Source organism: Penicillium verrucosum (genome assembly GCF_028828655.1).
Source record: "Penicillium verrucosum strain IBT 35672 chromosome Unknown utg000001l_segment0_segment0, whole genome shotgun sequence".
In the NCBI taxonomy this organism is placed as follows: Eukaryota; Fungi; Ascomycota; class Eurotiomycetes; order Eurotiales; family Aspergillaceae; genus Penicillium; species Penicillium verrucosum.
Window position 1 is genome coordinate 2,861,606 of NW_026643210.1, and position 18,446 is coordinate 2,880,051.

An 18,446-nucleotide genomic window follows, 5' to 3' on the forward strand; every position below is an offset into this window, starting at 1 on the left:
CTGCCCGATTCATGGGCCTAGGACCTCTTTATCTAGGGCCTTGGATCCAGACCCTGCTACAAGGAATCTATGTTTCACACGGCCTGTATAATATAGCCTGTGAGTGATTGGTGTTGCCAATCCTTGTCAGGTCCGTTATACCTTCATCGCAGATCTCTTGCTGCTATCCAATAAAAGCCAGGATGATAGATGAATTTTGGACACATCTTTTCAAGTGCGAGATTACGCTGGAGCTAAGAACTGGTCTACGGGTGGCTCCACTCTTGGCAATTACATAATCGGATTATGGTTCCAAGGTTCCAAGGTTAAATCAGCCTCCGAAGCTTATCTGTGGTCAACAATATCTCCATGTCCGGGCTGCTTCATATCCATGTATTGTAGTTCTTTTCTCTTTTCCAGTTGCCCTTTCCTCGATGATGATGGAAGAAAATTGATTGCAACTCAAATTTATATATGATTTTCGCGTTTATCTCCACACTCGGATGCTACATCCACTTTTTCTATGAGATAGAGCGCGGCTCTCGGCCGGAGACTTGAACAGAATGGTGTCGTTCTCGGCCGAGACCAGTGTCAATCGGAAAGGTGGAGAGCGGCATTCTCGGCCACTCGCCATAGAAGCAAACAATTAATTCAGTCCCCGGATTTTACGAAACCCCGGTGTATGTTGTATACCCCACGGGCCACGACAGTGGATACCGAATGGGTTCTCCTGCTCACCGCAGTGTCCCTGTTTTGTGCTGTTCATAAGGGGTAATGGTTCACCCCGCATTGACGCTTAGATCATTTCCCCAGGGAGGAACTACAAAGTCCAACCCCACGGGCACTATTTATATTGTGATATTCCCTCTCATCAATTGTTGATGTTAGTTTCTTTTTGTTATCGAAGACCCTACACTCTCTTTACATCGCCAATATCACGATCTATACGATTCATTAAATCGACTCAGTTTGGAGGGAATATCAGCTCAATTGCATTTAGCAAGAAGTAGCAATTATGACTGTTCTTTCGAATTCCGGGAACCCCTACCAGGAGAAGGGATCTAGCCACGAGGCCACTACCAACATCGAAGCGGAGGTCTTTCAACCGACCCACCTCGAGAACTATGGCCCACTAGCACACGTGAATACTGTGGAGTCTCGATTGCCCGCCTTTGCAGGCGAGTTACAACCGGGTCTCTATCGGACGCCCAAGTTTCGAAAGTTCGCGAATCCTGCACCTCTGGGTCTCTCGGGTTTTGCCTTGGCCACTTTTGTACTGGGATGTATTAACATGGGTACGCGGGACATTACGGAGCCTAATATGGTTGTTGGTGTTGCTTATGCCTACGGCGGACTGGTTCAGCTTCTCGCCGGCATGTGGTAAGTATATTCGTATGGAACATGCGTTATGAGATAACATAAATCTGATCTGTCTGTCTTTATGATAGGGAAATGGCAGCTGGGAACACATTTGGTGCCACCGCTCTGTCTTCGTACGGCGGCTTTTGGATCGCCCTGGGTATCACCTTTACTCCTGGATTCCAAATCATGTCAGAGCTTCAGAAAGCTGACAATGGGTCAACTGACATGTTCTACGACTCATTTGGGTTATTCCTTATGGTAAGTTAATTTCCCAATGTAAATAACCCCTGGTTGTTACCTCTAACAACTCCTAGGGCTGGTTTGCCTTCACCTTTCTGCTCCTTACGTGCACTGTCAAATCGACTGCGGTGTTTTTCTCCCTTTTCCTAAGTGTAGATGTGGCATTCCTGTTGCTTGGGATTGGACACCTCCATCGCGATGCCCAGGGAAAGCCTAATCAGTCAGTCCTCACGGCTGGCGGTTTATTCGCTCTCCTTGCTGCCTTTTTGGCGTGGTATAGTGCCCTGGCGGGTATTGCGGATGACAGCAACAGCTTTTTCATTATTCCTGTCTTTCATTTCCCGTGGTCCGAGAAAGGTAGAGCTTCTAGACATGAGGCTTCTACTGCTGTTTAGTGGTAATCGCTATGGTTTTACTCATAACGGATGATAGTTTGGCAACCTCGAAAATATGTATGGTAATTATTATGATGGTGAAATTTACTTAGCCCAAATTGAATAGTTCCTTATTATTCAACTTAGGACTAGACTGAATGTGCATAGGGTTAGCATGTTGTATTTTGTTCAGGTGTGTTGACTTATCCACTCAGCGTGGCGCTTAGTGAGTGCTCAGTGTATAAATATGTTAATTCTGGAATCTAAGGGCTTCCTGTGTATTCTTATAGTATCCAGCTTATTTTTTTGGCCACGATGAAGACGGGCGCCACCTGGTTATTATAACCCACCCACACGTCATACTGCATAGGACATGATGAACCGGTAATACCTTAAAAGATGGCATCAAAGATGATTAAAAGAATCCGGAGTATATTTGTTGCTCCCCGGATCATGGCGGATCCAAACTTGTTAACAAAAGGGCATTCAATGACATGATGTCGTGATGAATCTCGGCCGAACATGCATTCTACATTCAGCACCGAACTTGTTTGATATCCCCATCCCCTTCTAAACCCACCAATTATAATCAACTTTGAAGAGCCCCATTATATCAGTCCTGCAAGTATAAAGCCAGCTTTCATTTCCCTGATTTGCATCATATCGGTTCTGATTTCTGTTATTTACTTCCATGATGTCATCTCAACAAGACAGCAAACTGCATAGCAAGTCAATTGCCCACCCTTTGGCTCCATTTACATACGAAAATGATGTGTATCAAGCCGGTCTCAAGGGCCAGAAGCCCTCGATAACCTTCAACTGCCTCGAATGGGAAACCCTAGCCAAAGATCGACTCTCGGCAGATTCATACGGATATGTTTGGGGATCCGCCGGAACTCGCGACACAGACGATAACAACAAGAAAGCCTTCAAAAAATGGGGGATCGTGCCATCACGCCTAGTCAAGAGCGACTTCCCAGACCTCAAAACGACACTTTTTGGCGAGACATTTGACTATCCGATCGCCATGGCACCGGTGGGCGTACAGCGGATTTTCCACCCCGATGGGGAGACGGCGGCGGCGAAGGTTGCTGAAAAAGAACATGTCACCTATATCCTCAGCACTGCATCCTCCACCAGCATCGAGGATGTCGCCAAGGCCAATGGGAGTGGGTCTCGCTGGTATCAACTCTACTGGCCTCTGAATGAGAACAATGATATCACGGTGAGCCTGCTGTCAAGGGCGAAGGCAGCAGGTTACAAGGTTTTGGTAGTCACCTTAGATACGTACATCCTTGGATGGCGTCCCAGCGATCTGGACAATGCATACAACCCTTTCATTCGTGCAGATGACATCGGTGTGGCATTGGGATTCTCTGACCCTGTATACCGTCGCAAGTTCCAAGAAAAGCACGGGAGACCCATTGAGGAGGATGTCCAAACTGCGGCTACAGAGTGGGCACATACCGTATTCCCCGGTGTGAGTCACGGCTGGGAAGATCTCAAATTCCTCCAAGAACATTGGGACGGTCCAATCGTTCTGAAGGGAATCCAAACGGTGGCTGATGCGAAGAGAGCTGTGGAATATGGTGTCCAAGGGATTGTGGTCTCCAATCATGGCGGACGACAACAGGATGGAGGTATTGCGTCTTTGGATGTCTTGCCGGAGATTGTGGATGCCGTGGGAGATGATTTGGAGATTATCTTCGACTCGGGTGTTCGCTGCGGTGCTGATATCGTCAAGGCATTAGCTCTTGGTGCAAAAATGGTCCTGATTGGCCGTCCATATATTTATGGGTTGGCGATTCAAGGTGAGCACGGAGTGAGCCATGTGCTGAAGAGTCTCCTAGGAGATTTCAATCTAAGTCTCCATCTGTCGGGGATCAGATCAGTCTCCCCTGAGCATCTTAACCGATCGGTATTGCGGCGGACAAATAACTGAAAATTCGACTACGAGACAATATGATAGACTCCTTTTGTACAGCTTGAATATATTAAATTTCCTCTTTGTATACTTAAATCTAAGCACTATATATCCTGAGAAAGAGACCACTGCCAGCTGCTGCCGGAGCAAGGGGACGGTTCTACAGAGAAGTTCCAATTCATCCGGCTACGAGCCATGGTCACATAAAGATTGCATTTCTACTTTTAGAGAAAGGGGCTGATATCGATTCAAAGGCGCTAGTCGGTGTCTATGGGTACGTCTATGTCCTAGGAGGAACATAGCTTGGGATGGAATACGCCACTGCCTGTTCTTGTGGTATCATATGACTCAACAGATTAGAGATTTCCTGCCAGCTTAAGATGGTTGAAGATAGCGTTCGCGACGACCAATTTCCTTCCAAGTCGAGGCAATAAACCCGAAACTACCAGCCGTTATCCAAACGGTAGTTGGCATCATAGACCTCATGAACAAGGTCGCACATTGACGTTGAGGTCCTTTAGGGACCCTGACGTCGGTAAACTGCCTGAGGCGAGCTTACGCCTTTTGTCTGTGTCTTGAAGTTCTGCTGATTTTTCAATCCAGATATGCCTCAAAAAAGCATACATGGTATCTATAGATCCATCTATCTATCTTGATGCTCCAGAATGCGTTAAGAAAAAGGCTCAATGATTATATCCTTCAACCATATTCCCGCATTCAATATTCAGCCAATGCAAAACAGTATCTCAGCAGCCCGATGACCTGTAATATACAAGCCCAAGCGTAACCCTTACTATCGACAATAACCCATGCACCGGCATCATATTGAACACAGCTCGTCGTGCTAGTATACTACGTTAACCAATCAACAATATCATTACCCTTGTTAGGGAACGTCGGATAAGACATAGCAGCACTCGGCTTAGGAAGCGCGGACAGGTCGAGCGACCGATGTTGTCTTGAAATTATCTCGATGCAGCTTATCAAGAATATCATGCACAGTACTTCCAGGGATGATGGATATGAATTTGCTCCTCTTCAGTAGAGCGGGTGGAGACACTGTTTGTCAGTGTCCCTATCCCAGATGCCCGTATTGTTGGGAGTATCCTGGCCAAGCCGAAACCCCCCGTCCACGTCAGCAGCAGAACTCAATTACAGAATGTCCGGTGTCAAATCCGTCGTAGTAATGAATTCTTCACTGACGATAACTACCCACGAAGAGACTGGTTGGGTTGGGGCGGGCCAACGCCAATTGAAGGGGGTTCCGGCTTGGAAGGCGTGAATGCACTAACATAGAGTCGAGAACCAGATACAGCAGCTGTTGCATTCGAAATTGGCATCGACACAGTCCGAGTAACATTAGGTTTGGTCCACCCTGTGCAATGCTGACGAGATCGTCACTTGTGTCACTTGTGTGACTTGTGTCACCTGTAACATTGAGGTTCGTGTCCGAGAACCGGGTTCCCTATGAAGAGAGGAATGATAATTGATGAATTGCAGGTCAATTGACAGCAAGTGAGATGCAGGACAATATATTTCTAGGACCGTGGCGACTATTGTTGAATATCGGTAGGAAAAATAACAGAAGCCATGATGTAAACATGCCACATAAATGGGTGTCAGCCGTATCAATCTCACCTTTAATGAAACCGGCTGTCGTTTCCGCGGGGATTCCAAGGTTATCGATCTCGCCGTCCAATGAAGATGCATCTCGCAAGACGTACGTTTGATCGTCACCGCAGATCATTGCCGTCGTACTATTTGTTGATCCGGGGGAACCGAATATCGAAGACTTGGATCCAATAGCCGCTGTCTTGTGCCTTGTTGCAAGAAGAAATGGAGAAAATGGCAAGACATTTGCTGAACATGTCATTGGAATGGAGACGTAAATCAACAAGGCTGTGGTCCAAGGTGATTTGTCTGACAGTCTCCAACTTTCAGGTTCCTTGGAATCAAGTCTCACCTCCACAATCAGATCTACAACTAAGCAACTAGGCAGCATAATACACGACTATACACGAGACAAAGTGGACCAATCTACAGGATCAGATGTACGAAAATCCATGATTTCATTTCAATATCGTCATGAGGATGTAAAGACCACAAAAGCTTTTTCAAAGATCACGGCACTTAGTTGCCGAGCTTCTGGCGAGCGAAGTTGGGCAGAACAAAGCTGGCGCGGTGGATGTCCTGGTTGTAGTAGCGGCAGAGCTTCTGCTCCTCCTCAGCGGTCCAGCTGCGGAGGGGCTCACGGACATTGCGGGTAGCGTCCTTGGAGCAGACCATGAAGCCAATCTGGCCGGAGGGGTAGGTGGGGATGGTGGTGTAGGCGTACTCGGCGACGGGGAAGACCTCCTTGCAGGACTTCTTAAGTTCGGCGATCATGTCAAGGTGGAGCCATTGGTTCTCGGCTGTTAGATATAAAGCACAGCTCCGCAAAACCGAGCCCGTAAAGCGGGTTGGTTGCGGGGTGGTGCGAAAAAATATTAGCGTGTGATCTTTTCTTTTAATAGCCAGATGATAGAATGAAGGGGACGAGCAATCAAGGAGTGCTCGTTCTAGAAAAGGGATTGGGCAGGAAAAAAGAAAGTGACGAACAACCTTGGGTAGTGATGACACCTCCCTCGCGAAGGGCAGACTTCAACAACTCGAAGTAAGGCTTCTGGAAGAGGGACTCGGCGGGGCCCTCGGGGTCGGAGCTGTCAGTGATGATAACATCGAACTCGTTCTGGCGGTTCTTGAGGAACTCGAAGCCGTCACCAACGTGGGTGTGGGCGTTGGGGTGCTGGAAGCCAATGGCCATGCCGGGCAGGTACTTCTTGGAAACACGGATAACAGCCTCGTCGATGTCGCACAGAGTAGCCTCCTTGACGGAAGCGTGCTTGACGACCTCACGGAGGACACCGCCGTCACCGCCACCAATGACGAGAACCTTCTCGGGGTTGGGGTGGGAGTTCATGGCGAGGTGGGTGATCATCTCCTGGTAGGAGAACTCATCGCGCTCGGTGCACTGGATAACGTTGTCCAGGACGAGAACGGTACCGTAGTCACTGCTCTCGAAGACGAGGACGTCCTGGTACTTGGACTTCTCGTGGTGAATGATCTGGTTGACCTTAAGGCTCATGGCCTGACCAGGCCACATGCCGGACTTCTCGGAGAACCAGCCATCTATAGATGGACATCAGCATGCTATCGTAACAAATTGACTGGAAGGCGGGGTATTGGAGGGGTTGTTGTTATAGACATACCCTGGATGGTGGGGTGGGTGAGCTCGCTCATTTTGATAGGAAATGAAGAGAAACGACGAGAGAAAATAAATGGTGAGTAGAAAGCAGAAGAGAGTCTGGAAAGACGAAGCATTCGAAGAAAAAGGGTTCGGCGGAAGTTTGGCTGTTTTGGGCGATTTTTTTGTTTCTTCTCGGCTCAAGTGGGGAACCGCTGTGCTGCCACCAACACACCAGCAAACATCTTGGAGAAAACAGGACTAAGACCAATTCGAATACAGAATAATAGGTATTAAGTACCTCAATTAGCCCTCGATTGATTGCAATTCGGCCTGGTATATATGCCCCATGTCTATAATTGGGCATAGACACCTCAAGGGGCCAATAGAGAGCCCTAGAAAGACGCTTACTCAAGCTTGACTTTGAATATAAGAAAATAAAAAAACCTCCAATGCGCAAAAGGAGGGGCATATAAAAGGGAAAAAACCAAACGGTCGATTGCTTTCTAGTTACTGTACAAACATACAGCTCCCCCAAACTGCAGAGTCTTGGGTGTATCATGCTCTGGCTCTGTTATACCAATCCAACCTCACTCCAACAAACAATTGAGATAATTTACTCTTCATTGCCACCCTCGAGAAGACGGCCGGGCTTGGAGTTTAGGTACTCGTTGCTAAAGTATGAAATTAGCGCACCGATCGAAGCGGCTCCTGCGGTCATTCTTACCGCTCAATGGCCCAGTTCATCATAGCGTATGCGGCAACGAAGGGGGAACAACGTAGAGAACCTGGTGACGGAAACGACGGAAGACGTTGAAGATGGCAGCGTGGCCGGCACCGGCCATAGGACGCTGACGGTTAGGGGACAGCGAGTAGGTGGCGATGCGCTGGGGGGTCGGGCAACCTGAAAGGTGGATATTAGCGATCCGTTCGAATGACGTCCTCCTGCTTTGTTCCTCTGGATCTTTCTGTATTCGTTGTCGCGATCTTTCATATCGCGTAAGGGGTCGATCTCCTGCGCATGCATCCGGTCCGTATAAAAGGTTCAAGGGTTATTGTCAAACGTACCGAACTCGCCCCAGTTGCCGATGAAGCTATAGAAAGTAAAATTCGTCAGTTAACTGAATAAAAGATGCAGAAGTCATTGAGTCTATTATAGCCGACTCAATTGGCATCTTTTAGGAATTGCATTGTGTAGCCGGGCGGGTAACGCATCCGGGAGGCCGGTACTCAACCCACGACACCAGGAGCAAACGCGAAACGACTTACTGTCCGTTCTTAGGGTCCACAGAGCCACCCATTGTGAATGATTTCGGGTAAAAAGAAAGGAGTGGGGTGGAAAAGGTGTAGAGGTAGCGAAATGAGTGAGGAAAAGACGAAGGTCGGGCGAAGTTGGAGGTTTGGAAAGATGGTGCACTAAACCCGATTGGGAACACTCAGAGTGAGCAACGGGAAAAGCAGACATCATCTCCATCATCCGTCCTCATCACCTCGCCTTCCACCTCCAACCATGGCTCAAGTCCTCCAAAATGTTTATCGACTGGCTTTCCCCGTGGCTATTGGGGGTATGCTAGTTCAAAATTCCCTTTACGATGTCAAGGGCGGCACACGAGCTGTCATCTTCGATCGAGTGTCTGGTGTGCAAGAGAAGGTCGTCAACGAAGGAACACATTTCTTGGTCCCCTGGTTGCAGCGCGCAATTGTCTACGATGTCCGCACGAAGCCTCGCAACATCTCCACCACGACAGGAAGTAAGGATTTGCAGATGGTTAGCTTGACGCTGCGTGTGTTGCACCGCCCGGAGGTGCCGAAGCTGCCGCAGATCTACCAGGTATGTATCTCATATGATCCCTAAGTCCCTACCTTAAAACAAAAGGCTGACCCAGTGTTATCCAGTCATACGGTACCGATTACGATGAGCGTGTCCTCCCATCCATCGGAAACGAAGTCCTCAAGGCCATCGTGGCCCAGTTCGACGCCGCCGAGCTGATCACACAACGTGAAGCTGTCTCCAACCGTATCCGCACTGACTTGATGAAGCGTGCTGGACAATTCAACATCGCCCTCGAGGACGTCTCCATTACACACATGACCTTCGGAAAGGAGTTCACACGGGCCGTCGAGCAGAAGCAGATCGCCCAACAGGATGCCGAGCGGGCCCGATTCATCGTCGAGCGTGCCGAGCAGGAGCGCCAGGCCAACGTCATTCGCGCTGAGGGTGAAGCCCAAAGTGCCGATATTATCAGTAAGGCCGTTGCCAAGGCTGGCAGTGGACTAATTGAGATCCGTCGTATCGAGGCCAGCAAGGAGATCGCCTCCACTCTCTCCTCGAACCCCAACGTCACTTATCTGCCTGGTGGAGAGGGGAAAGGATGGAGGCAAGAGCACTAGCCTCCTGCTGGGTCTGCGGAGTTAGGGGGTTATAAGGCTATCTCGGGGATTTATGAGCCCCATTTTCACAACTCATTGAATGTACCAATTAATCGCAATTTTTGCCGCGACTTGGGGCGATTCTCGCCTTGTAGCGTGAATTTGGAGTGGTCTGAACTAAACCACCTTATCTGTAGCAATACCATACCTCACTCCACACCACAACTTGCTTTCTTATTTTGTATTTTTTTGGAAGACTCAATCGTATTGCTCATTAAATTGTTTTTATATATCGTGAAATAGAACAAATCAGACCTACAAACGCCGATACACATGCATCTGGAAGCGCATATCCTCCAAGCCTGCGCCTTCACCAACTTCGTACCGCAGACGCACTGCGTCCCGTCTCCACCATCTCGAATCCTGGGTGTATACGCACTCCCACTTGCCCTTCGCCACAGACAGAAGCGTGTGGTCAAGCAAGAACTTCATGGGATAGTTCCTCTCCTGTGGTTCACCGTCCGGTCCTTTTCCTAACTTCAAAGTCGAATAGCTGCCAGGACTATCAACAACCAGAAGCACCGCACCTGCAGGGAGAATTTCCGTCATTTTGAGCATGAAACCGGTAGTCTTTGGCATGGAGGTAGAGAAGAGCTCATTCAAAGTGAACATGATAGGAATGAGGATGGACGTGAAAGGAGAGGCGGAGGAAGGGCCGAGGAGAATTTCCTTCAGGCCCTCCTCGGGAAGAGTCAGGACATCTGCGCGACGGAAAGCCACCGAGAATGTTTCACTGGCCACTTTCTCCGACAGCAACGGCGGACGATATTTTGTCGTCTGCGAGAATGGCACATCGGCCGATGTGATGGTTCGTGAAAGCCTATCAACAACGTCCGACCAGTTTCCGATATCGACAGCCATGACAGAGAGACTAGGTGCGCTGACACCTTGGCCTTCAACTTCTGTCTTCTTGTCATCTTGATTTTCTGAGTCTTCAAGAGAGACGTTGGCAACACATTCCTCTAGCGACTGGGTTTGGGGGCCTATATCTCTCCACGCAGCTGCAAGGGCAGCGATCTCTGCACCGGCTCCGCCACCAATTGACACAACACGGGTACAGGGATTCTTGGTTCTAGCACGGCCTCGCGTGTTTTCCTCTTCCTCTTTCATCCAAGTCAAAACTCCCTTCAACAGGCCCGCATATCCCAATGCCCGAGACGCACTCCAGCGCAAGGCATAAGCGCGCAACAGATCCTCGCCTGCCTCAGTGAAAGCCGAGTCGAAATCGCGCTGGTATAGAAGCCCCTTGATTGTTTGAATGAGAGATTTAATATCTAATGGTTCATCTTTATTTTCGTCTGTTTGTGATTCAGCGGGGTCGGCATCCTGGCTTGCAGATTCCGACTCTGCGACTGGGTTGCCGAGCAGTGCTGTCTTGAATACGTCCAAAAGTAGTTGTTGGAGAGTGAGAGGAATTGTGCTGACAAGCTTAAGTCCAGAAGACCCTTCTTCCTCGAGTTGTTCGGCTTCGGCTTTGGCTTTTTCGACTTCAGCTTTGCGATTGGCGTGCTGCTTGTTTGCTGGTGGCGCTTGCTTTGGTTTTTGCGCTTTCGCTTTCGGACCTGGGGACCTCTTGCGGTTTCCCTGGCGTGGGGCGTGAGGCATTATATATATATATATAAGAATAAACTCGTTTCGTCTATCTTTTGTAAGAAATGTGACTGTCTCTAAATCGAACGTGGGGTGGAATTTTGAACTTTTTCTCTTATCGTTATCAGTGACTCCACTATCAAGGTCTATAAAACATCCTGAGGGTAACAGTTGAGCTTACTGATTGAACTTTTTCGAGAATTTCATACATAGATTTAGAGAAATAAAGCCTCTTAAGGTTTGTCCGGCCTTCCTGCATCATGGGAGCTCATTTCCATTGAGATATATTGAATGAGGTCTACAAATGATCACTACGGAGACCCTTTCAGTCCCAAATCAGAGAGCATCGAGCGCATAGAAAGTCCTGCACAGAACCAAAGCAACACAATATGTTGATTATAACGTTCAATATCCCGACTGCACTCTACTGGCTGAATCTGCTACAGTGATTGTAGAACATCTCACATACATAATAACGTCGGCTCTATATATAGTTACATCGCCTCTAGTGTTGATCAAGATACTACATTTTAATCAGGCAAAAGGCATACCTGCCAGTATATAGATCTACAAATGCGATCAATACCTCAGTCTTGAAATTATTTATTTCGCAGTTGGGTTGACAGAAAGAATTATCTCCTTGCCAACATCCCGGCGTGATCTGACCCGGGGCCGTAGGGCAATACTGAATTAGAACACAAACCCAACGATCAAGGGGTTTAAGATATCTTCTATCTCTTGACCCTCAGCAAGCCTTTCAGATCTAAGAATTTATCAGGGCTGTGTTAGACATCTCTCATTGAGAGAGGTAAAGGACACGTTAGCCACCAGTACGAAAGAAACGCTCATTCCCTTTCGGATTTCAAGTAACATACATACTTGCAAGTCGATTTAGTTATCAATATGGAAATCTAGTATATTACCTGCAAATAATGGTATCAAACTGTGTAGGTTTCATAGCCAGGGAAGTAAAACCCTATGTCGATCAACATATATGACAATCTTTTGATGGCTTTATTACCAATCCATTTGTGTCCGGCTTGTCTGTATAGCCAATGTAGTAGGCAACAAACGGAATAAAGACCTACAAGGATGCACGGCGTGCTATGATATACGTACTTTCGCTCTTGTTACTAATGTACTAATCTGAACAACCACACTTCGACCTAGAGCACTACCTACGCCCTACATCCATGAGATTCTACTCCTATTGAAAGTCACATAAAGACATGTAGAAAGAATGGCCTAGTTAGCCAACACAAAAACAACGTATCAAGGCCATCATGTGATATCGCGTTGAACCGCTCGTGTCGAGTCAAGACCCGAACCCACGATCCGTGTAATCGTGAGTCATACCTAGCCTAGTGCTGTTGGCCAAGGAGTCATATCCGTCGTCCGAGCGTACTATGAGTGAGGTTGATGTCTCATAGGCCACCATGGGGAGCCGCGGGCTCCGTTGGGAGCCCGTTAACAGCGTTCTTGCCTCCTAACTCCGACCTTCTAGATATGGACACCGCCAGCGGGGCCATATGGTTTCCAGGCGGCCCTGCTCACGAAGGTCTCGCTAGAGCCTGGCCGGAATCTAGGTGATGGGACCCGAGTTGAAAGGAGTGTGGCTGAAATGGTTGCCTGAGAAATATCGCAATCGCGTGGAAGCCTGGGTGCCTCAGGAATAAATACTTGTCCACGTTCATGGATATCATTGGCTGCCCTATACTTCGAATGTCAATGTGCATAGTTATCGGATTCAATGCCACGAGGAACAATCGTATTTACCTACATACTAACATGTGACCTTTTAAGGCTGACGTGGATTACAGAGTGAGGTTAGGATTGTTTTGTCAAGCTGTTATTATTCGTACAATCTGCTAGCAACCAGGAATAAATCGAACTAAAAGTAGAGTTGAGTGGCAGAAGCGACGACCACAAAGAATACGTCGAACCAAACACTCGGGTATATGAGGCGAGACAACGTGTCAACCGCCTCTGGAGACAACACCGCCTGGCCCATATGAAATCATCAAGCTCAAACGCCGTAAAGACCGGGAAAGTCGATCCTCGAAACCTCGAATCCTTGCAGAAATCAAAGAAAAGCAACATCTGCCCAGAGAGGAGACGCGGAGACCAAACCCAAATGCTACACAAACAAGACAGAAAGAAAGTCGCAAAAAATCACAAAATAAGAGAAAAAGCAAAGTCGCATAATTTTGAAGCGTATTGGCTGCTTCGACAAACGCCCACATGATGCATAGGTCAAATCCGTAGACGTTTCAAAGCCGATAGGAGCAAAATTAAACGGGAGCCGCAGTAGGCTGGGGAGTGGGCTGCGAAAGATCCTGCAGTTCGGGTCCGGGAGGAGACTGCTGAGGGATAGCCTGCTGGATGTTGGTGACGATTCGCTCCAACTCTTCTAGACGACGATCCTTCTCTTGGACTTCGCGGCGGAGTCTCTTGACTTCGTTGTGCAAATCGATTCCGTGCTCATCGGTCTCAGGCATATCTCGGAGATCTCCAACGGGAGGAGTGTCGTGGCGTCGTTTCATTCCAGTGATCGGGAGAGAGGGGGCACGGACACCCTCGACACCATCAAGTTCGGTGGCGCGGTCCCAAGACATATCAACCATGGGGGAGCTTCGTCACTGTGCATGTGGCGACGGCGAAGATGTTCGCGCAGATTTTCTTGGCGCGTAAATCCGTTGCCAGTACTGCGATTGCAATCAGTGTATGGGCACATCAGGGCCTTCTTAGTGTCGGTGTTTTTCTTGTGAACTTCGCGCTGGTGACGAAGGAGACCACCAGAGTAGGTGAAACCTTGGATCTTGTCACAATTTGGTTCATAACACTTATAGGGACGATCATGTTTATCCATATGTTTGCTAAGGTCATGTTAGTACTGGGCGCGTTAAAAGATACGTCAGAAGGGACATTGTACTTACTTCCATTCGCATGGACGGCGGAAGGTAGGAGGTGCAGCTTGACACTCAGGGTGATCGCAAAAGATTTGACCTTCAGAGTTCTTAGGAGGATCGCGGGCGCGTCGAACAGAAAGGCGCGGGCGCGCCCCATCAAGGTTGTAACTCATCGGCTGCTGAGGGTCGTTCATTCTGGCAATTGGGGGTGTGGATTCAGATGTAGAGGCAAGGATGGAGGCAGCAAGAGCACCGTTGGGACCTTCACTTCGTGGGCTAGGATAGTCAGACCCGTCACCCATATCGCGAAGTTGATACCCCACACTACTGAGGGGATCGTGATAGAATGTAGTAGATACCGGAAAGACGCGTCGTCAATGCACAACAACGGTAGATTTAAAAGTTCTGAGCAGCTCAGTAGAGGCAAACAACAAGAATAGAGTTGTTTATGAAAAATCTGAAATAAATTGGCGGTGAAAGCCTAGTAGATGTCGATGGGTATGGAGTCGGGAGAGGATGAGGAGTTGCCAAAATTTTCAGGTAGCAAGGCATCCGCAGCCTATTTATACCGCTTGCGTCAGGTGCAGGTGCAGGTGCGCCACTGTGGCGCAGCCGTCCTTATTCTTTTTCGAAATGTCCCTGCAGAATCTTGTTTCCTTCGCTTTCTAGTGGAGGTTTCTAAACAGCTGGATTGTCATATGATGAGTTCATAACTGGCTAGAGCTTATATACATGCAAGTCAAAATATGGGCAATACTGTTTATTAATGCCTGGTCCGGGATATCGAGATGAGGGGCCAAGGAAACACAAGTGACTCATACACTGGAGGGACACCGTGAGTATGACGGTACCAATCCTGTTGTCCCATCTCAGCGGATCCGATTTAGGTATCAAAGCAAGATTGCCTGTCAGGCAGCCTTCCACCCGTGGACTGCCGGAAGATTTGGGGGTCGCCACAGACCTGACAAATCCAGTGGCGGTGAGTGCACGTGATAGTGATCAGCCTGATCTTCAATCACGTGCATGATCAATATGCTTATTTAAGCATCAAAGATCGGGCACCCGGGCAGTGCCTTTCTGCAATGTACGTTCGCCAGGCCCAATGTTAGGCTGCAACAAACTCGTTATGCTTGACAAGCTTTAGATACCAATGATCTTCAAGTCCACACAATCAATTGCTTCTATTAAAAGGAATACTGTAAGAATTCTTCTAGTAGGAGGCTTTCCCTAACCTCAACCAGGCTATGCAAGCTCTTATGATCAGGATATCGAACTTTCTATGGGGTTCTAAACGAAGTAGCACAGAAACAACGTGGTTTGCGTGGTTTGCGTGGATATGCTTTCAGATCAGTCTATTGGGAATCTTGAAGCCTACAAGCTAACCTACAAATATACAATACTACCTAGGTCGGACATTTTGCCACACTATGATATAGCCTCTTATGCTATCTTCACAGAAAACAATGAATGGCAAGACTATAATTATTCTGCAAGACTATGCTATAGAATAGCATCAGGGCCACAGAATAGCATTGCATCTATGTTCCATACAAACATGGAAGACTCCCAAGGCTATCTAATTAATTAGCACTGCCTCTGTCATAATAGAATAACGTTTGATCAAAACTAAGCCTCAATAAATGTTCATCTATTTTGAGCGATTTGCTACCCAGTTTGAATATATGTTATTTGGCCAAGTGAGGGGATTACACTATAACATAGGCCCTACCTAGGTAGATCTATACACCCGACAGGAGGATGCCCAAATTGGTAAAATAAAGCCACCATTGACGTGGACCAACAGACACAGACATAATTAATTGCATGATACCCATATTCACGTCAAATGTTGAGGATGAGTTCATGGTGTGGTGTTGTCAGTATATTCCTAGTACTCCGGTAGCCCCACTACCCAGGGGCACTTTCGGATTTAATGCATACCGTAGTGCCTTAATGCCTTGATTTGGTATGGCAGAAAAATCAAGATACCTGAATTACAATTACAGAGACAGTATCTAGCCCCATGAATAGTTATAAAGCCATACAACATGATTTTAAGGCAGTTTAGACCTAAATCTAGGATAACCGTATAAAACTCGATAATAGACGAGGCAATTCACTCCACAATATATGTAAGATAAGGTAGATCGATGATTGATAATAATCACGTGATGATGATAAAGGCGGGAAGAAGAAGAAGAGGGAAGAGGGAGGAGATAGGGGGTAATAAGCCTAGACCATCTCTCTTAAGAACCTCTAGTCATCCGGCGTACTAGTTCTTCCGTGCCGAAAGCTTTACAATACACTGTATCCTATCTCTAAAAGCGGTCAGGATTAAGGCCAATATCAGGCCAAATTAAGGCCGCATTAAGGCATTAAGGCTGTAATTTATTGCCTTAAATCCGAAAGTAACCCTGGCCACTATGCCCCTGGGTACCCCACCGCATAGTCCAAAAATATATCCGGTGCTCAGCACTTGACACTTCAAGTATTTACCCCATACATTATTATTCTCACTTCACGAGTTATTTCCCCTTATATATTGAGAGGCCGTGGAAATATCAAGGAATATTATTAACCGGTATATTTTTCGATATGTGGTTTAGCACGTAAATTGGATATCTGGAACTATTTCATTGCGGCATTTGTGCTACAGGCCCGGGGACCATGCTCCACCATCCCTACCAACCTGGCTACTTGACCCCTTGACCCTGTCCTTTTGAATTTTCATATTCAAAGTTGTCTATGTTACCACTCGTGTGAATTGTCATAAGATTCCAACAAGCTAGGATATGAGTCAAATGCGCCACCCATTTTTACTTCAACGGAGCCGCGGCATTTGCTGGGTTTCAAGACGCGCCTTTAGTGGCACCATTCGTGCACAAGCCTGCCATCCAGAGAAAAACCAGTGCACGAAGAGCATCGAGCGCGAAAACCAATTATCCCAAACCTCAAACTGTACCAAAAAGCCGCCAATCCAACCCCTTCCGACGCTTAGTCTTCCATTCTGGACCAGCAGATCCACCTGGAATCGAGCAGGAATCAACACTCTCCGCTGTTTGGTGGGATGTACGGCTGGTGATTTCTCCGCGTTATGGATCCTGCAGACTTACTACCCTGATATGGGTATGAGTAGTATAATGGCCTTGTCGAGTGGGTTGCCTCCTTGAGTGAATCGAATCGAATCAGGCCTTGCGTACTAAGAACAATCATCTAGTGGCATCCGGTATCACAACTTCGGTTATCCTCGAGACAATCTTGCTCCGTCGGGGCGCTGACCAGCTCTCCTGGCCGATGGCGGCTCGTACCGCTATGGGCATGAGTATGGTTTCGATGTTGGCCATGGAATTAGCTGAGAATGCAGTTGACTATCATCTGACTGGTGGGATAGTTGCTTTTGGAGATCCAAAGTTCTGGATGGCAGCAGTGTTATCAATGGGTGCTGGATATCTGGCACCGTTGCCGTACAACTACCTACGTCTTCGAAAATATGGGAAATCGTGTCACTGATTTCCAATGTACCTAGTATGCTCACCATAGTGCTTAATTCCACTATAGACTGTTTGCCACAAAAGATATGAGCAATATGAGACAAGTGCTAAACCTTGGAAACGATAGGTCTTATGCAGATTATACGTAAGGAATTAAGTACCTACCAGAGGTGCTTCCAGGGGCAGCATGATTGGAATAATGCACCCGAGTTAGTACGTAGTAAGGCTGATAGGGACGAGCGGCTGATGGGGCTGATGTGTAGAAGCTGAAGCAGAGCAACGGCTTTACCTAACTAGGTAGCCCTAACTCGCAACGTAAGCCGGCGAAGATTCCAAGGTTCCAACCTTGAAAGGGCCGGCTTATTCTTCTAGTTTCTTGTCATATTGCCTGCTTACGGATATTGAAAAGGGCCTGGGATCATAAATTGCCATTAGTTTTTTTTAAAGTTAATACCTGACTACCTAAGAGATAAAGATAGCAAGTATGAAACATGGCCAAGGGGTAGGGGTAAATTCGCAGAACTGCCCAGTAATTGCTACCGGGGCTATCGGAACTGGGCATCGGCAATCGACGGGTGAGTTTTCAGTAACTCCTTCAGCTGGAAGATACTGGAGGATCATTGTCTGTCGCCCCATCCCCGAGAGTCACGCCTTCTAAGAATGTCACGGTGACAATGGCGAGGGATCAGACCCAGGGAACAATCCTTCGACGGACAGAACGGTGCTTTGGTAGTAGGTCAAAAGGGCCCGGGGATAAGCATCCGAAAAGTCTTGGGTTTGCCGATTCAAAGTCCTGGTCTGCATAAAAGAAAGGGGCGGGCAGTATCTGTTGGAAAGAACCCTGATAGTATGCACGGACAATACTTCGCCGAGTGGTAAGACGGGCGAACCTGTTGGAGGTTGCCCTGGGAAATGTTGGACACA

General features: G+C 47.7%; 8 protein-coding genes across 8 annotated transcripts; 4 read left to right on the plus strand and 4 right to left on the minus strand.

Annotated features, from left to right (window-relative positions):
• Positions 1 to 994: 994 nt before the first annotated feature.
• On the plus strand, positions 995 to 1,976 carry N7516_001053 (acetate uptake transporter family protein; the record flags this gene model as incomplete). Its single annotated transcript, XM_057213775.1, has 3 exons — positions 995 to 1,359; positions 1,428 to 1,599; positions 1,656 to 1,976. The coding sequence occupies 3 exons, from the start codon at positions 995 to 997 to the stop codon at positions 1,974 to 1,976; spliced, it is 858 nt and encodes a 285-aa protein (XP_057075658.1).
• A 673-nt stretch (positions 1,977 to 2,649) lies between these two features.
• N7516_001054 (lactate 2-monooxygenase) lies at positions 2,650 to 3,897 on the plus strand (the record flags this gene model as incomplete). Its single annotated transcript, XM_057213776.1, has 1 exon — positions 2,650 to 3,897. The coding sequence occupies one exon, from the start codon at positions 2,650 to 2,652 to the stop codon at positions 3,895 to 3,897; it is 1,248 nt and encodes a 415-aa protein (XP_057075659.1).
• Positions 3,898 to 6,009: 2,112 nt separating this feature from the next.
• On the minus strand, positions 6,010 to 7,158 carry N7516_001055 (spermidine synthase; the record flags this gene model as incomplete). Its single annotated transcript, XM_057213777.1, has 3 exons — positions 6,010 to 6,290; positions 6,481 to 7,047; positions 7,128 to 7,158. The coding sequence occupies 3 exons, from the start codon at positions 7,156 to 7,158 to the stop codon at positions 6,010 to 6,012; spliced, it is 879 nt and encodes a 292-aa protein (XP_057075660.1).
• Positions 7,159 to 7,848: 690 nt separating this feature from the next.
• On the minus strand, positions 7,849 to 8,403 carry N7516_001056 (ubiquinol--cytochrome-c reductase subunit 8; the record flags this gene model as incomplete). Its single annotated transcript, XM_057213778.1, has 3 exons — positions 7,849 to 8,006; positions 8,171 to 8,196; positions 8,372 to 8,403. The coding sequence occupies 3 exons, from the start codon at positions 8,401 to 8,403 to the stop codon at positions 7,849 to 7,851; spliced, it is 216 nt and encodes a 71-aa protein (XP_057075661.1).
• Positions 8,404 to 8,612: 209 nt separating this feature from the next.
• phb1 (prohibitin subunit PHB1) lies at positions 8,613 to 9,493 on the plus strand (the record flags this gene model as incomplete). The annotated part of the gene is made up of 2 exons (XM_057213779.1): positions 8,613 to 8,933; positions 8,999 to 9,493. 2 exons carry the CDS (start codon positions 8,613 to 8,615, stop codon positions 9,491 to 9,493), a joined length of 816 nt encoding a protein of 271 aa, XP_057075662.1.
• A 294-nt stretch (positions 9,494 to 9,787) lies between these two features.
• On the minus strand, positions 9,788 to 11,137 carry N7516_001058 (25S rRNA (uracil2843-N3)-methyltransferase; the record flags this gene model as incomplete). Its single annotated transcript, XM_057213780.1, has 1 exon — positions 9,788 to 11,137. One exon carries the CDS (start codon positions 11,135 to 11,137, stop codon positions 9,788 to 9,790), a length of 1,350 nt encoding a protein of 449 aa, XP_057075663.1.
• Positions 11,138 to 13,413: 2,276 nt separating this feature from the next.
• Positions 13,414 to 14,333, minus strand: N7516_001059 (putative C2H2 transcription factor; the record flags this gene model as incomplete). The annotated part of the gene is made up of 3 exons (XM_057213781.1): positions 13,414 to 13,753; positions 13,855 to 13,998; positions 14,059 to 14,333. The coding sequence occupies 3 exons, from the start codon at positions 14,331 to 14,333 to the stop codon at positions 13,414 to 13,416; spliced, it is 759 nt and encodes a 252-aa protein (XP_057075664.1).
• Positions 14,334 to 16,832: 2,499 nt separating this feature from the next.
• Positions 16,833 to 17,541, plus strand: N7516_001060 (DUF4396 domain-containing protein; the record flags this gene model as incomplete). The annotated part of the gene is made up of 2 exons (XM_057213782.1): positions 16,833 to 17,184; positions 17,249 to 17,541. The coding sequence occupies 2 exons, from the start codon at positions 16,833 to 16,835 to the stop codon at positions 17,539 to 17,541; spliced, it is 645 nt and encodes a 214-aa protein (XP_057075665.1).
• Between the last annotated feature and the right edge of the window lie 905 nt (positions 17,542 to 18,446).